Source organism: Dictyostelium purpureum, assembly GCF_000190715.1.
Source record: "Dictyostelium purpureum unplaced genomic scaffold DICPUscaffold_502, whole genome shotgun sequence".
Taxonomy (NCBI): domain Eukaryota; phylum Evosea; class Eumycetozoa; order Dictyosteliales; family Dictyosteliaceae; genus Dictyostelium; species Dictyostelium purpureum.
Window position 1 is genome coordinate 796 of NW_003519836.1, and position 17,970 is coordinate 18,765.

Below are 17,970 nucleotides of genomic sequence, written 5' to 3' on the forward strand. Positions count from 1 at the left end.
TTTTATTACAAGCCACTACCACAACCACCACTACCACAATCAAAAAAATATAAATATACAGGCCTATTTATTTAATTAATTAAATAAATTTGGTATCCTCTTTTTAATTTATTTTTTTATTTCTTGTTTAAATATATTATATAATAAATTCAAGTTCGCACATTTAATCACAATGGTTTTTTTAAAAAAAATGACCAAAATATATAACACAGGTATAAATAAATAAATAAATAAATAAATGAATAAATGAATAAACAGATATTAAATAAATAAACAAATAGATATTAAATAAAATTTTAATCAAATTTATTTTTTTATTTTTTTTTTAATTAAAAACTTTTCTTACCTAAAAAAACAAAAATTATTTTTTTATTTATTTTTTATTTTTTCATTTTTTTTTTTTTAAACCATAAAAAAAATAAATAAATTACATATTTTATAATTATATTGCTATATTGGTTGTTTTGTTTTTTATTATGAAATGAATTTTTCAAAGGTTAATGATAATACATATTTCGTTATATCATAAATACCATGTAAAAATTTATGATGGAATCAATTGGTTCTCACCATTCCCAGGATTCGATAATAAATTTCCAAAAGAACTATCATCATTAGAAAATTTTACATCACAGGAATATTCATCGATTATCGATGATATAAATTTAATAATAAAAACAAATGACATCAAGAAAAGAAGGTTTACAGTATACTTATTACTAAGTATTCTTGTTGGGTTATTGGGATTTTTCTTTTTATTTGGACCTTGGTATGTATTTTTAATATCATCAATTATTATTTCATTCTTGGTTGTATTCTTTTCAGTTAAATTATATTATTCAAATACAAAGGTTAGTATTACATTATTAATAGTAATAATAATAATAATCATCATCCATTTCAATTTATTAATTTAAATATTTATCATTACTAATAATAATAATAATAGTTGGAAAGAGAAGTAAAAGAAACGATAAGGGATTATAATCAAAAGTATTCTGAAAAGACAGGGTTCAGAATTGTATTTAAACCAAAATTAAGAAAAACTTCGACAACTTATCAATATAAATTAATTATTTTTTATCCATTCTCATACCAACAATTACAATTGATTAGATTATATAATCAATATCATCAACAAAACCAATCACTTGATTTACCTTCATCCTCATCACTGCCATCATCAACATTTTCAAACTCTTCAACTGCTTCATCATTTTTTAACATCATCAATAATGGTAGTGTGAATGCAAACAATATTAATAGTAATGGACATGGTGGAATTAATAGTGGTGGTAATAGTTCTTTAAATAGTAATTTTAACGACAATATAAATAGTAATGAAAATTTTATTGTTTAGTTTTAAAATAAAATTCAAAAGAAAATGCAAAATAAATAAAATTAAATTATATAAATTATATAATAAATTTTAATTCTATTCATATAATTAAATAAATAAAATAAATATTTAATTCCTTTTTTATTCACACACACAAACACACATTTATTGTTTTGTTTTTTTTTTTAATAAATAATAATATTTTTATTTTTTTATTTTTTAATTTTATTTATTTTTTTTACCAGTTCAATAATTAACTTAATATTTGTTTTCATAGATTTGTGATGTTTTAATACTTTTAAAGAAATTATATTAAATTTTTAGACTAAATAAACAAATATAAAATTTTTTTTTTTGGGGATACACTCATTAATTTGGGTGTTTGAAAAATTATTTTTTTAAATTTAAAAAAATTTAAATTTTTTTAAATTTTTTATTATTTAATTTTTTTTATAACCATTTGATATATAGATATTTTATTATTTAGTTATTTGTATACTATTTTTAAACAACTTAAATAATACATACTTTTCTTTTTTTTTTTTTTCTTTTTTTTTTTTATAGTTATAATATTTATATTATTCAAAATTAAAATAATAATAAATAACTAATAAACGATAATGTAAATAAAACTAAAATCAAATAAATATAAATAATAATAATAATAATAATAATAATAAAATAATAAAAAATAAAAAAATGTATGAAGAAATTTGTCACAGTAATTTTAAGAAATATATAGTACCAATGTTTGATGACCCCTTAGTAAAGAAGAGTAGATTTCTATTAAACAATCAAATATTTCTAATACAGTACCCTCAAGAATTATATAGCTCAAGTTTATCGCCACAGGAATATTCAAATTTAGTTAACGATATAAATAAAAATTTAAGAAAATCAAGAAAGTTTATTAAAATATTTACAATTTTATCAACTTTACATTTTATTATATTAATTTTGGTCTTTTTAATAATATCAGTTTTGTTTAAAGATTATATTTTTGAATCAGTACCAATCGTTGCAGGTACATTTAGCAGTCTACTAATTTTCCCAATATTTATATTTATAAGTTATATTTGGGTATGTTGTTAATCGATAGGAGTTTCTAAATCCAATTGTTAAGGATACTAATTTTTTTTTTAAATTTAATATAGTTTTATATAAAAAGAAATCGTATTTTTTACGAATATAATAAATTTTTTTCCTCTAGAAGAATTCGTGTACAGTTTAAAGAATTTAGAGGATTTAATGGTTCACCAAAGTTAAAAATATATTACCCACCAATTAATCATAGTCAAATCAATAATATCAATGGTATATTGGATGATAACTTTAATTATATAGTAGACAGTGATACACCGTCATCGCTTAACCAAATCACATCCAATTTTTCTTCATCTTCACCCTCCTCTTCAATGGTATCATCGGCCTCATCGTCGACATCGTCTCTAAATTCTTTAGTTGTGGAGCCAAATTCATCAGGTGCCATCGAATCTTCTTTTGCATTGGAGCCATCATCCAATAAAGAGTTTACAAGTGTTGATTTAGATGATGATGGTATTTATAGTACAGAGAATTATAATAATATACTAAAAGATTTTACAACCATATCAATAATACCAACACCACCAAATAGTAGCATCATTACTAGTGTATATAAAAAAAATAGCTTGGATTCATTTTCAGAAAAAACTCCATTGTTAGGTCACAGATAGATCATTTATTTAAATTAAATAAATTTTTTAGTTCTTTTTTTAAATAGTAAATAAAAAAACAAAAAAAAAAAAACAAAAATAACCTGTAATTAATTTTAAACATAAATATTGTAGCGAAATTGAAATTTATTTGAATCAGCTTTTTATTTTTTTTATTTTTTATTATTTTAAAAAGAATTTTTTTTAAAGAATTCTTCCATTTGTTTCTATATCTACAGTTAAACTCGAAATTCTATATAGTGGAAAGATTATTGTTAATGTCGTTTTTTAAATATATTTGTTAATTCAATACATAAATTTTTTTATCTATATGAAAATACTTTTTTTTTTTTTTTTCTATTATAATAATGGGTGATGAAATGTCTCTACCCCATTTTGTTATAAAAATTTTTTTTTCCAGAAAAAATACATTTTGTATTTTTTTTTTGTGGTTCCCCACCCCCCACAATGTGTTTCCAGCGAGCAATTTTTTTTATTATTTATTTTATTTTTTTTACTTGCATTTTATTACTTTTTCCCTTGCTTTTCTTACTATTTTTTTGTTTTCGGAATCATGGTGTTTGTAACAAATTGTAAATATATTATTTGTAGTTATATTCAATTGCAAAATATAATAATTTGTAATTATATTAAATAATAATTATTTAATATAATTTTTTTGGAAATATGTATATAAATGTAAATATTAATTTTTACCTTTTTTTAATAAATAAATATTAAGCAATATTTATAATGAAAATTATTTTATATTTATATATACTAATAGTTTTTTTAATCAATTTTATTAATACCCAATCGAGTAAATATTTTATTAATAGTTATAGTTTTAAAATATAATATATATATTTATAAATTATCAAATTTAGCAATTGTATTAAATGCAATTATCTATGATCAAACACCATCAAGAAATCCCGACTTTGAGCCAGCAAATAATGGTTTGGTTGAAAAGGGTTTGGTTAAAGATACATTAGGTGCAGATGGGACCCCAGTATATTGTTGCGGGAACCAAAGAAAAGGAACAATTAAAGATCAAAATTCTTTTTATTCATGGTTTCACAATGTACCCGGTGTAAATTTACCAATTTATAAAGATATTGTTTTATATCAAGTGCCTTCGAATCCAAATTTATATACATATTACAATAGTTCTTTTTTTATAATTGATGGGGAGGGTTTCGATAATAAAGTAAGATAACTTGGTTAGTTTAAAAAAATAAAATATTAATTTAAAATATTTTTTTATAGACTTTATATCCAAAAGAAAAATTATATTATGATACACAAAAAAAAGCAAGGAATTTTCATTTTTGTCTTCAGGCCCATACTCAATTTCAATATAAAAAAGGTGATGTTTTTAGTTTTACTGTAAAGTATTTTTTTTCAAAATTTACAATTCAAGTTTTTTTTCAAAATTTAAAATTAATATTCTTTTGCATTCTTTTAATTTTATTAGGGGGATGATGATGTATGGGTATTTATTAATGACAAATTAGCAGTGGATCTCGGTGGCACCCATCCACCAAGTTCCAGTACACTCAGTTTAGATTCACTTGGTTTAGTAGACGGTCAAAACTACCCTTTTGATTTCTTTTATTGTGAAAGACACACAGATGCATCAACAATTCAAATCACCACTTCATTAAAATTTGTTTGCCCGTAAATATTGATTTAATAATAGCTGTTAAATATTTTTACTAATTTTTTATTTTAATTATTAGACGGTATGATGATTGTGGTGTTTGTGAGGGGGATAATACAAGTTGTTGTTTACCAAGTAATTGTGATCAAAATCCAATTTATGTTAAGAAATGTATAAATGCAAAGTGTATTAATAAAGTTTGTAGTGTTCCAATTACCAGTTGCTCATCCCCCACACCATGTTTCGATAGTATTTGTGTTCCAGATACTGGTTGTACATTAGTTCCAAAAAATTGTATGATACCTTTTAAGATTTATATATTATATAAAATTACTAATTTTGTTATTATTTTTAGGTACCTCTCCAAACCCATGTTGGGTTGATAATTGTAATCCATCATCAAACGCATGTGAGCATACAATAATACCGGGTTGTGTTACTGTAAGTTAAATTTTATTTTTTCATTTTAAGTAAAAAATACTAATTTTATATTTTTTATTAGTGCGGTTCGGTGGGATGCATAACAGATGATTTGTGTAACCCCAAAGTGTAGGTTTATTAATTAAATTTTAATAAATGAATTAAGCAACAATTTATCCTAATATAATATTTATAATTTATAGCTGTAATGACAAAGGAGATGGTTGTGTTAATAGTACTATTAACTGTGATGACAAGAACTTTTGTACTTTCGATTATGTAGGTATTTTTTATTTTATTTATATTTTTTATTATTTATATTTTAATACTGATATTTTTTATTTTAGTGCAGTGGGGGTAAATGTTTTCATTCTCCACAATCCAATTGTGTTAGTTGTGGTTCTATTGGGTAGGAATACTTAATATCTTATTATTTTTTGTATTTTATTAACAGTTTCATTCTATTTCTTCATAATATAGATGTATTACTGATGATATATGCAATCCCCAAGTGTCAGTATTAGTATTTAATTTCAATCTATGGTAATTTGAAGTTTATTAATATTTAATTTTATTTAGATGCTCACCCGATGGAACTACTTGTGTAACCAAACCTGTTAGTTGTGACGATGGAAATTATTGTACCGATGATAAGGTAAATAAATATTTATTTTTAAAAAAAATAAAATTCTAATTATGTAATTTCATTTATAAAAGTGTGTAAAAGGATTTTGTATAAATACGCCAATCGAAAATTGCATAAATTGCCCAGGTATTGGATGTATAACTACAGATTTTTGTAATCCTCAGGTGTAGGTAAACTCATAATAAATTATTTCACTTTATTCTTTATTAATTTTTGATAAAATTTTAGATGTGATAGTACTGGTAATGCATGTCAAACAGCTCCCAAAAATTGCTCTGGTATGTATAATTTTAAAAATTCATATATTTAAATATTAAATATATAATATATATTAACAATTATTATCTAGATGGTAATTTTTGCACTACTGACAGGTATGTTTTTTAAAATTTTTAATAATAATTTTATATTTTAATATTTTAACCAATTATTCAATAGTTGTTCGTCACCAGATGGATCATGTTCTTCCACAATTCCAGATCCAAAATGTGTATCATGTTCAAGTACCTCCTGTACTACCATTGATGGTTGCAAAATTCAGGTTTGTAACGCTGCAGGAGATGGGTGTGATACAGTTGATAAGTCATGTGATGACCTTGACCCGTGCACAACTGATTCTTGTTCTGACAATGGTGTATGTTCCCATTCTAGATTACCATTATGCATGTCTTGCAATGCAACATTTCCATGTTTAACAAGAAATCCTTGTTATCCCGTTTCATGCTCTAACAATCTCACAAATCCATCCTGTGTTCCAAAAAGAAAAGATTGTGACGATATTAATTTTTGTACTTCTGATACTTGTTCTGGGCGTGGCACATGCTTCCATTTTCCATTAGATAACTGTGTTCAATGTTCTGTGCCAGGAAAAGGGTAATGGTTATTTTAAAAATGATAAAAAGCATAGATTACTAATTTACTATTTTATTAAAAATAATATTTAGTTGTATAACGACAGATAAATGTAAACCACAGGTGTAAGTAAGCCATTATTTTTTTTTCAAAGGATTAATACTTATAATTGATAAAAAATACAGATGTAATAGCAATGGTGATGGATGCCAACTTGGTGATGACCCATGTCCCAACAATGATAAATGTACAACCGTCTCATGTGTATCTCCAGGAGGTTCGTGTATTTATACCCCTGTCAATTGGTAAGTTTTTTTTTTTTTAAAAATAGTAAAATACATATTAATATTTTCTTTTTTTAAAAATATAGTGATGATGACAATAGTTGCACAATAGATTCGTAATTATTTTACATTATATATAATTTAATAGTAGAGATAATTCAAAAAATACTAACAGTATTGTTTTTATAGTTGTTCACCAAATAATGGGTCATGTCTTCACGAAGTGATAAGTTCATGCCAAGATTGTGATAATATAGGGTAAATTATTTTTTATTGTAATAGGTATTTATTTTTATTTAAAACTTACCATTCATATTTTAAGATGTATAACAACAGACAAGTGCTTCCCAATGGTTTGTTCGGCAGATGGCACTTCATGTGATAAGCAAACAGTATCTTGTGATGATAAAATTCCATGTACTGATGACGAGTAAGTAATATTAAACAAAAGAAAACACAATATTTTTATTAAAATGTTTATATTTTATTACAGATGTATTTCACCCACTGGAGCTTGTAAAAATACACCAATTACAAGTTGTGTTAATTGTCAAAGCAATAGGTGTGTTACCACCGATTTTTGCAATCCTCAGTTATGTGGACCCGATGGGAACTGTTATGATGCACCAGTTAGTTGCGATGATGGAAATGGTTGCACGGAGGATAAGTATGTATATTTTTATAGTGTCTGTTAAAACTATACTAACTATAAAAACTCATAGATGTAATTCTAAAGATGGCTCATGTTCTCATGAGATTATAGAGAATTGTGTTAGTTGTAGTAATTCTTCGAATTGTATAACAACAGATTTTTGCCACCCTGTACGATGCAAAGATGATGGTTCATGTGAAAACTATGATAAAGAATGCACAGATAACAACTATTGTACCACTGATACCTGTACTGGTGATGGTGTTTGCCAATTTTCGAATCCTGATCCATTATGTATTTCATGTTCAAATACATCTTGTATAACAACTGACCTATGTGATCCACAAAGTAATTAATTAAATTAATTTAAATATTGAACTGTTTCTAATTTAATTTTTTTTTAGTTTGTAATTCAGATGGAAATGGGTGTATAAGTACCCCAAATAAACCCTGCGATGATAAGTGTAAATATCAAAAAAAAATGGTACTATAAAAAATATATTAATTCTTTTATTATTTTTTTAAAAGTCTCATGTACCAGAGATTCTTGTTCAAATGGTATATGTACCAATACTTTGATTGATAGATGTAACTCTTGTAATCAGGCTAGTAATTGTATAGTAAGTTTTTAAAATTTAAATTATTAATTTTTAATAATAAATTATTAAATACCAATATCTTATTTTTAAAGTCCACATCGTTCTGTTCTCCTTTAGTATGTAAAAAGGATGGTTCTGGTTGTGAAAATGGAGTTGTTGATTGTGACGGTAATTATTTTTTAGTTTTTTCATTTTATTTCTAGAGTATTTTTTTAATATTCTTTTCTTTATCTATAGACAAAAATGATTGTACTTTTGATTTTTGTGCCGCAGATAGTAAGTATTATTAAAATTAAATTATTTTTAAAATATATTCAATTATACTTATCGGTTTTTCAGTTGATCAATGTGTTCATGCTATTATTGATGGTTGTAAAATTTGTGGAAATTCTACTTGTTTGGTCACTGATTATTGTTACCCAATAGAGTGTACTGGTCCAAATGGATCGCAGTGTGGGAATTCTACTTTAGTTTGTGATGACAACAATCCCTGTACAATGAATGCATGCAGTGATGGAAACTGTATATATAATCTAATTCCAGATTGTAAAGTATGTAACGAGACTTTTTCATGTGTCGGATCTCCTTGTTTCCCCAAAGACTGTATATTGGATGGTGATAATTACAGTTGTGTAGAACATGATAAAGCTTTAACTGAATGTGACGATGGAAATCCTTGCACTGTGACATCATGTGATGATGGATCATGTATTAACACATTTAAAGAAAACTGTGAGAGATGCAGTAAAAATATAGCCTGCATCACAGAGGTAAAATCAATGTTTATAATACAAAAAATAATATTCAATACTAATTTTTTAAATTATAGGATCCATGTAAACCAATGAAATGTAATAGTACTGGCGATGGGTGCGAAGAAATTAAATATAATTGTAATGACCATATTTTTTGCACTGAAGACATGTGTGTAAATGGAAGCTGTCGAAATAATCCTCTAGATAACTGTGTTGAATGTGAGAGCGAAATTCAAATGGCATCAATTCCTTTATTACTTCCTTTAGAAAATGGTAAAAAAAATGTATTAAAAAGCAATAAAAAGCTTCAACAAACATTTGTTAATAATAGGGTTCAAAAATACATTGAAAAAGCTTACAATGACAGTGATGAATCTTTTGGTTGTTATTCTAAAGATAAATGTACAACTGTTTCATGTATAAACAGTACCCATTGTAGAATCTCAGATACTGTATGTAATGACTATAACCCATGTACCATGGATCAATGTGAAGATGGTGCTTGCTATCATTATCTAATTTCCTCAACGTGTTTAATATGTTCAGAGACTCTTGGTTGTACAGCTAAAGACGATTGCTATGAATCATCGTGCTCTAAGGACTATAAATCCTGTATTTCAACACCAAGAAATTGTTCAGGTAAAAATTTTCAATATTGGTTTATTTAGAAATTTTTACAATTTTATTAATTTTTACTATTAAAATTTTTTATAGATGGAGACCCCTGTACAATTGATGAATGTATTATAGGTAAAAACTGTACTCATACTAAAATTGAAGGATGTGGATTTCAAACACCTTTAGTTCTCGAACCTCCACCAAATTATTGCGATCATTGTGAAGGTGATGAACTATGTATATATCTTAAAGGAAAACCAGTCTGTATAAAAAACCCAACTACGGAAATTTTGGTTGAAACTGGTCATTTTACTGAAAGTGGAACTACTACTGGTTATACTACTCAATATTCCACATTGGGTGGTGAATCACAAACTACAACACCGATAGATAATCCATGCATATATGTTGATTGTGGAAGTGGTTTAGAGTGCTATGTCGTCAATAGTCGTCCTGAATGTTTGCCATCAAATTATCAGTGTCAGGATTGTTTAGATTTACAATGCCATATTCAGGGCCTATCATGTTTGATGGTTAATAATCCATCATTTATCTATGATGGTACATGTCGATATGGTAATGATTGTTGCAGATTTATACCCACATGTATTGAAAAAAAATTATAAAATAAAAATACAGTAAATGTAAAAGCTAAATTTATATTTATTTAATAAATGCTTAGTATAAAATAAAATATGAAATAAATGTTAGATAATAAAAACAACATAAACGTTATATATCACTAACATCAGATGATAGAATTATAAATGATGATTCAAATCATAATTTATAAATTATAATTATACATTTTAAATATAAATATCCTAAAAAAAAAAATGCTGTCGTATATAAAAGTTATACACTCCTTTTTATAAATTAATATTTCACTACTATTCCTCTTCTTCTTCTTCTTCACCTGTATCATTGATAAATTCTTTTCACTATTGTCATTGTAATTGTCATTTAACATAGTCTCCTCTTTTATTAAATTAAAATATATATTTAAAGTCTTTACTTGAAATATTTTTTATAAAAAGAATAGAGATAATTAATTGTATAAACTAAATATAGAGAAGTTATAAAATGAAGTCCATAAATTATCTCTATAGTAATTAAATTCTGAATCGGATCTATCAAACTAAAAATTATCGGTTTTTATCAATTTATTTATTTTATTAAAAAATTAAATCAAATAAAATTAAATTATTAAAAAAAAATGAAAATTTTTTTAAATTTTTACTTTTTCATTTTTTTTCCAAATTTATTAAAAAAAGAAAATGGTTATAAAATTTGTTAATTTATCTATTATTCTAAATTCATGCCGATCAATATTACAAAATATATTAAAAAAAAGATGTAACTTGGAGTGGCCATCCAATGATAAAAAAGGTGTTTTTATTTCAGTTAAATATGAAAACTATAAAAGTTTAACATCTAGCGAACAATCCAATCTTACCGCCATGAAATTTGATCGGTTAAATTTGGATTTGGTTGCTGATATACTTTTATCAATTGACCTTAAAACTTTGGATAAATCAATAATAGTTAAAGAGAATTTATCAATTAAAACAATTAAAATTATAAACAGTAAAAGTAAATATAAATTATAAATAAACTTTATATATATATTATTACTAATTAATAATTATTTTCTTTTTATTTAATGTATAAAGTTAATTCACTTAAAGAATTGGGAAACTATCAATTAACAGATAATGAATTTAAACTATTTCAAAATAAAATTAAAGACTCCATTATTCAACTAGATCCATCTTATCCAATAAATGAGATTTTAGAATTAGTACCAAAAGAAATTAAAATTAATAAAGAAGATAGAATTAAAGTAAAGGAAATTAAAGAAAAGGGTAAAGATTTTATGAATGAAATTAATGATAGCCAACATTCAGATTATATCAAATCAGAATTATATTGTGAACAGGCATTAGCAAATATTGAATTATATAAAAAAAATTTATGGCAGCACATTGAAGCACTTTTTACAAAAGATAATGTTGAGCCTATATACAGTGCAAGGAATAATGCTCTTCAATCATGTATTCAATGTCCATACAACTACCGTTCATATCATATTTTAGGTATAACAATGCAAATGACAGGTCACTATCCAAATGCCATTAACTGCTACAACCATGCATTAGAACTCTTATCAAAAAGCGATCAATCTTTAGCACCAACCAATCAAATAGAAATAATTAATAAAGATAAAGATATCTCTGTCAAAAGAGAGTCTGAAAGAGTGTATCTTTCAGATGGTAGCAGAAATTTTGATGCAGAAATTAAAAGATTTATTCAAAACAATAAATTCAATCAATATAATCATGAAAAATTACCTCAAAACAATTTTTCAAAAAGCCAAATCGCATCAATGGTAATGCAAAGTTCGAAAAGTCCTGCCTATTGGGAGAGTCGTGGACTTGACATCAAAGGTATGGATTATTTATCAACTGATGACTATAAAAATGCATTTAAATATCTTAGCAACTCTGCTCGTTATTTCCCAAACTCGTATATTGGTCTTTCAATTATATATCAATTTGGTTTGGGTGTTAAAGAGGATCAAGATATGTCATTCTCATTACTCTACGAAGCATCTCTTCATGACCCATTTTTAAATATAGGTAACGATCCAAATGCATTAATGAATCAAAACACTGGGGTAGCTTCTGCAATCGTTAGAATCGCCTCCCGTTTATATAACGGTCAAAGATGTGATATAGATTTACCCAAAGCTCTATATTTCTATAAGAAATCTGCTGAAATTAATGATTCAGAAGGCTTAGAAATCTATGGTGATATGTTATTAAATGGTGACAGATTTATTAAAGATATTCAAAAAGATGAAAAAAAAGCAATTCAATATTTAAAGAAAGCAGAATCATTTGGTATGCAAAAAGCAAGATCAATATTAAGAATGTATAAAGAAGCTAAAGAAAAACCCACAAAGAGCAAAATCACCTCCATCAATAATAATGGGAAAGAAGAAAATGATGATGAAAATAATAAATCAGAAAAAGAAATTGCCATATTAGAACTTATTCAAAAAATAAACTCTACAGGTATAGACATAGAGGATTTATTAAACAATTTTGATGACGATGATTTTAATGAAGACTACTACGGCGAAGACTATTATGAAGATGACTATTATGAAGATGACTATTATGAAGATGACTATTACGATGACGATGACAACAATCATAGTTTTGATTGAGTCTATATTATCGAGTATCTTTATATTCTGGTTATTATTATTTATATTTAATAAAAGATTGTTACATATATGAATGTGTTTAAAAAGTTCAATAAGGCCATTATTATTTTATAATTATTATAATTTATAGCTATTATTAATTTTATTATTTTGTTTTCTATTGTTGTTATTATATTATTTATATCTGTATTTTAGTAGGCTATTCATTATTTTATTTTTATAAAAATTGCTATTTAAACTATTAAATATTTCTTCTTTATTATTACCATTGAGCTGGCTTTCCTATATTATCTTTATAATAAATATAAAGATTGCATATTTTTAAAATCAACTTTTATTTTATTCCATTCAATTATAAAATCTCAACAAAAAATAAAATAAAGTTTTAAAATAAATAAATTTTGTGAAAAAAAGGTTTGGTTTTACTTTTATTTATAAAAAAAAAAAACTAACTATTGTCAATAAATTATTTTATTATTTTTAATTTGGTTGGGCAGTAATAATGGTTTCGGTGTTATTTGTTGTTGATGCTTCTGATGTTGTGCCAGGGTTACCTTGGTCTTCATTGAGATGATTAAATTTAGCCAAATCCTCAATCTTTTTATCTACTACATCGCAATAATAAGTACTTAAAGTAAGACCAATCTTTAATTGACTATAATAAAAATCTAAGAAAAACAATTGAGCTGAACTTGTTGGAGGACTATTTTCGAATATCTTTTGATAAAACAAGACACTGGCTAATAGGTTCATACCATTACTTGAGTCTTTTGGATTTACAGTTAAATTTAAAAGTGTTTTTATATTCTCTTTGAAAAACTGAACTGTTGGTGAGGATTCTGGTAAGGATTTAATGATTTGTAATTTATCTATACTTGAGTAAACTTGATTTAAAACTAAACTATTGCACTCTGAAAGCTCGTTAGTTTTGCCACCCTCTTCCTTTTTCATTATCTTTTTGCCCAAATAGTTTACTAATGGTGATTCATCTAAAATGACTTTACTAATAAAACTGCTGTATTCATTTTTATCAAAATCTCTTTTGTTTTGGATGAAAATAAAGAATTGATATGCTATAAATATTCTTCCAACTTCATTCTTTGTTTTGCTAAATAATTTGAATAATTGAATAGCTTCTTCATCTGTTATAACTTTAATTTTCTTTGGGTCAATATAGCCATAGTTATTATCTTTGGTACCACTATTGTTATTATTAGCTGTAGTTGTTTTAGTTGATGGTTTATTAATTTCTTTGAGTGATGTTTTATTTAATTTTAACAAAGTTTCTAATGGTAATTCTTTTTCTTTAATTATTTGAAGATAATTTTTGGCATTATTAAAAAATGTAATATCTGATGATTCATGTAAAACAGGTGCTGGTTTTTTAGATTGGACTGGTTTTGGTGTAAATTTTCCCTTTGTTGTAGTTGCTGTTGGTTTAGCTACTGTTATGTTATTTTCTTCAAATAATCTATTTAAAATTTTGATTTTTTCATCAAATAATGATTTTTCATTTTTCGAATTATCTATTGGTTGTTTATTGATTGATATTGATGTTGGAGCTGGTGCTGATGAATTATTAATAAAGTTTAAAATATCATCAACATCTCCACCTTTATTATTGCTTTTTTTACTTTTATTGTTTTTATTACTCATATTATTTATTTATTTTTAAAAATGAAAAAAAAATAAAAAAATAAAAAAAAAAATAAAAAAATAGAAAATATGAAAAAAAAACGAAAATAAAAAATAAAAAAAAAAGAAATAACTAATGTTTATTTATATCCAATTTAAATAAATAATTTGTGGAGATTGAAAATTATTTCAATAATTATAATTAATGATAATTAAAAAAAAAAATTTATTTTGTTTTATTTGGATAGAAAGCAGAAATTGAGCAATGAAACTTGAATATATGATGGTCAATCATTTCTTTTGTCTATATAACAAAGCCATTCAATTTATAATGTTTAAGATTGAAAAATTGATCTTCCACGTGGAAGATTACCTTGTTGTCCTGGACGAGTTACACCAACAATTTTTTTCATTTTAATAAGCAAGCTTTTTTATTTGGAATGAATTATAATTGATAATCTAGAGTATATAAATATAAATAAAATTATTATTTTATTTTGGATAAAAAGAAAAAAATTCTCTCTTAAATTATTATTTTATTTTGGATAAAAAAAAAAAATATTCTCTCTTAAATATAATAATTATTTTTTAAAAAATAAAATAAAATAAAAAAAATAAAGATATTTTAAGATATTTTTTTAAAGCCAAAAAAAAATGTTGGCAAAAAATAATTTTTTCTATAAACCATATAGAAATTTTTTGGTAATTATAATTATCGGTATGATGTAATAATGAAAAAATTAAAAATAAATTTTATTTATTATTTTTTGGAATATTAAAGATTATAACTATAAGAGCATTTAGGAAGACCAGACAGATCTAGTGCCTCTTGGTGGTGGGGTGCCAATTGATCTATTTCCTCCAGTAATATGATTAATTTTCATTTTGTATTTGTTTTAGTGTGGATACCGCAAAATTGTTAAAATACTTTTCTTTGTGAATATGTAAAGTTTTATTTGATAAATAAAAAAAATAAAAAAAAATAACTATTTATATTTTTTTTAAAAGACACCCAGGTTTAAACTTTTCAAAATACTATTGAGATTTTTTTTTTTTTAAAATGATTATTATAACAGGATGATTAAATTATTGAAAAAAAAAAAAAAATATCTTAAAATATCTTGGAATGGTTTATTTTAAATTAATTTTTTGCAAAGCGACACCCTAAAATTTTTTTGCATAAATAAAAAAAATTATAATATAATTTATATTTTTATTTTATTATTTTTTTTATTAAAAAAAAAAAAAATTAAATATTTAGTTTTCTTGAGTCATTGTTTGAGTTACCAGTTTGAAAAGAATTAATTTGTTGTATTTGGTTCATTTGAGAGAGTATTTGTGGTTGGGTGGTATTTGTTGGGTTTTGTTGATTAAAATTTGAGTTTTGGGGCGAGTTAGGGTTTGATGGTGATGGAAATTCTTCTTCATTGCTGTTATTGATACTATTATTCATATTTATATTCATATTTATATTGTTTATATTATTCATATTACTACTATTATTATTATTATTATTATTATTATTATTATTATTATTATTATTATTATTATTATTATTATTATTATTATTATTATTATTATTATTATTTTCTTCATTATTTTCGCTACCATCATTCTTTTGAACTTTATTACTTGAACTGTCATTATCGCTATCTTTTTTTCTCTTTTGATTTTTTTTAGGATCAGCAATATTTACACCAGTTGAATTTGCCATTAATTCCTTTTGTTTTTCATTTTTTACAGATTTTGCCCAAGCTAATCCACAAGCATTACAAAGAGTTTTGGCACCATTTGGACCTCTTCTCCACTCTGGAGTATTGGTAACACCACATTGATGACAAGATAATTCAGTATCGCCATATCTCATCTTTCTTCTACGTGGTGCTTTCTTTGTTGGAGAGTTATAGATTTCGTTATTTCTACCATTGTTGTTTTGACCACCATTTTGGTTTTTACCATTTGAATTAATTACAAGGAGTTGTTTATCAGAGAATCCTTGAGGATTGAAAAACATTTCACCGTTTGGCAGTATGTGTGAAGGATATCCCATACCATTTGGCGAATTCAAAACAGGTGACATGGTTGGTGAAAATGATGGTGATCCATATATATTATTCATACCTTGGTTTGCTTGTTGACTACTCATCGTTGGTGTATTTGAAATTGATGATGATTGTTGGTATTTTCTTATATAGTTTGGATCGCTCTATAAATTCGAAGTTTAAAGAAATAATATTAATATCTAAATGATTTGACATAATAATAATAATAATAGTATGAACTTACTGTAATTTTAATAATTTCTAAAAGATCTTGGGTAACGCCATGAGATGCTGTTACAGCTTCTGAAATATCTTGTGTAGTAATTTGTGAGCCTTTTTGAGCCTTTGTTACCATTTTTATCAAAATATTGATTTTTTTAGAAATTTGATCTAAAATTGGTTGGTTTAAAGAATCATCTTTCTTTTCTAATGGTGGATATGCTCCATATGTATATGGTGTTGTTGAAACGCCATATGCTTGTGGGCCCTTAAATGGATTATCATTACCATTTTCATTTGGTGTTAAGGTTATTAAACCTGGCTGTTGAAATTGTTGTTGAATATGTTGTATTTGTTGCTGGTTCGCTTTTTCCTCCTCTAATTGCTGTTGTTGTTGTTGTTGTTGTAGTTGTTGTTGTTGCTGTTGTTGTTTTAGTTCTTTTTCTTTTCTTTTACTTTTAGCTGAACCTTTAGTTGAGGGTTTATGATTTGAGGATATTGGTTCTGGCTCATTTGGTTCTTTTTTTACATTTACTTTTTGTTGAGTTTGTGGTGGAGGTGGTGGGGGTGGTTGCATTGGTTGTGAGGGCTGAGTCTGTTGTTGTGGGGGTGTATGAATTTGTTGAGCCTGTGGGGGTGTATGTTGTTGCATCTGAATATGTTGGTATTGTTGTGGTGGAGTTTGTTGTTGTTGTGGTTGTGATTGCTGAATCATTTGTGATTGCATTTGATATTGTTGTGATTGTGGTTGTATTTGATATTGCTGTTGTGGTTGTTGTGACTGTTGTGATTGTTGTGGCTGTATTATTTGAGGATTATATGAAATTTGTTGAGGTGGTGGCATAGTATTTATATATGAATGGTTTGGGATTGTATTATTTACAGGTAAAACTAAACGATTGTTAATTTGTTGTGGTGGTAACATTTGTAATTGTTGTTGTTGTTGTTGAATTTGCATTTGATGTTGCATTTGCATATATTGCTGTTGTTGTTGTTGTGGACTCATGTTATTTATATTCATATTGTTTATATTATTATTATTATTATTATTATTATTATTATTATTATTATTATTATTATTATTATTATTGTTATTGTTATTGTTATTATTATTAGTGTTATTATTATTACTATTATTATTATTATTATTATATTATTATTATATATATTATTATTATATATATTATTATTATTAATATTAGTATTTTGATATTATTCATACCATTGTTCATATATTACTGTATTTATATTATTATATATTCATATTAGTCATAGTGTGATACTATTCATATTATACTATGCTCAAATATAATTTGATAT

The 17,970-nt window shown here is 24.8% G+C and overlaps 6 protein-coding genes across 6 annotated transcripts; 4 read left to right on the forward strand and 2 right to left on the reverse strand.

Annotated features, from left to right (window-relative positions):
• Window positions 1-500: 500 nt before the first annotated feature.
• Window positions 501-1,360, forward strand: DICPUDRAFT_84586 (uncharacterized protein; the record flags this gene model as incomplete). Its single annotated transcript, XM_003294037.1, has 2 exons — window positions 501-851; window positions 950-1,360. 2 exons carry the CDS (start codon window positions 501-503, stop codon window positions 1,358-1,360), a joined length of 762 nt encoding a protein of 253 aa, XP_003294085.1.
• A 669-nt stretch (window positions 1,361-2,029) lies between these two features.
• Window positions 2,030-3,106, forward strand: DICPUDRAFT_99846 (uncharacterized protein). Its single transcript, XM_003294038.1, has 2 exons — window positions 2,030-2,419; window positions 2,494-3,106. The coding sequence occupies exons 1-2, from the start codon at window positions 2,039-2,041 to the stop codon at window positions 3,052-3,054; spliced, it is 942 nt and encodes a 313-aa protein (XP_003294086.1). The 5' UTR covers window positions 2,030-2,038; the 3' UTR covers window positions 3,055-3,106.
• Window positions 3,107-3,776: 670 nt separating this feature from the next.
• DICPUDRAFT_99847 (uncharacterized protein) lies at window positions 3,777-10,212 on the forward strand. The gene is made up of 27 exons (XM_003294039.1): window positions 3,777-3,853; window positions 3,921-4,243; window positions 4,303-4,422; window positions 4,511-4,713; window positions 4,776-4,990; window positions 5,052-5,137; window positions 5,199-5,245; window positions 5,320-5,395; window positions 5,464-5,505; window positions 5,834-5,928; window positions 5,991-6,040; window positions 6,112-6,136; window positions 6,201-6,635; window positions 6,707-6,739; window positions 6,800-6,919; window positions 6,985-7,014; window positions 7,088-7,156; window positions 7,221-7,328; window positions 7,392-7,565; window positions 7,621-7,898; window positions 7,955-8,014; window positions 8,079-8,170; window positions 8,242-8,317; window positions 8,387-8,425; window positions 8,489-8,919; window positions 8,979-9,543; window positions 9,619-10,212. Exons 1-27 carry the CDS (start codon window positions 3,787-3,789, stop codon window positions 10,146-10,148), a joined length of 4,389 nt encoding a protein of 1,462 aa, XP_003294087.1. The 5' UTR covers window positions 3,777-3,786; the 3' UTR covers window positions 10,149-10,212.
• Window positions 10,213-10,799: 587 nt separating this feature from the next.
• Window positions 10,800-12,754, forward strand: DICPUDRAFT_84589 (uncharacterized protein; the record flags this gene model as incomplete). The annotated part of the gene is made up of 2 exons (XM_003294040.1): window positions 10,800-11,115; window positions 11,196-12,754. 2 exons carry the CDS (start codon window positions 10,800-10,802, stop codon window positions 12,752-12,754), a joined length of 1,875 nt encoding a protein of 624 aa, XP_003294088.1.
• Window positions 12,755-13,234: 480 nt separating this feature from the next.
• Window positions 13,235-14,410, reverse strand: DICPUDRAFT_159040 (uncharacterized protein; the record flags this gene model as incomplete). Its single annotated transcript, XM_003294041.1, has 1 exon — window positions 13,235-14,410. One exon carries the CDS (start codon window positions 14,408-14,410, stop codon window positions 13,235-13,237), a length of 1,176 nt encoding a protein of 391 aa, XP_003294089.1.
• A 1,228-nt stretch (window positions 14,411-15,638) lies between these two features.
• On the reverse strand, window positions 15,639-17,656 carry DICPUDRAFT_159043 (uncharacterized protein; the record flags this gene model as incomplete). The annotated part of the gene is made up of 2 exons (XM_003294042.1): window positions 15,639-16,595; window positions 16,676-17,656. 2 exons carry the CDS (start codon window positions 17,654-17,656, stop codon window positions 15,639-15,641), a joined length of 1,938 nt encoding a protein of 645 aa, XP_003294090.1.
• Between the last annotated feature and the right edge of the window lie 314 nt (window positions 17,657-17,970).

Coding starts and splice junctions, on each gene's coding strand:
- DICPUDRAFT_99846 (XM_003294038.1), top strand. CDS start 2,039: ATGTATGAAGAAATTTGTCACAGTAATTTTAAGAAATATATAGTACCA. Junction 2,420..2,493: donor TATTTATAAGTTATATTTGG/GTATGTTGTTAA, acceptor AATTTAATATAG/TTTTATATAAAAAGAAATCG.
- DICPUDRAFT_99847 (XM_003294039.1), top strand. CDS start 3,787: ATGAAAATTATTTTATATTTATATATACTAATAGTTTTTTTAATCAAT. Junction 3,854..3,920: donor TTTTATTAATACCCAATCGA/GTAAATATTTTA, acceptor TATCAAATTTAG/CAATTGTATTAAATGCAATT. Junction 4,991..5,051: donor TACATTAGTTCCAAAAAATT/GTATGATACCTT, acceptor TATTATTTTTAG/GTACCTCTCCAAACCCATGT.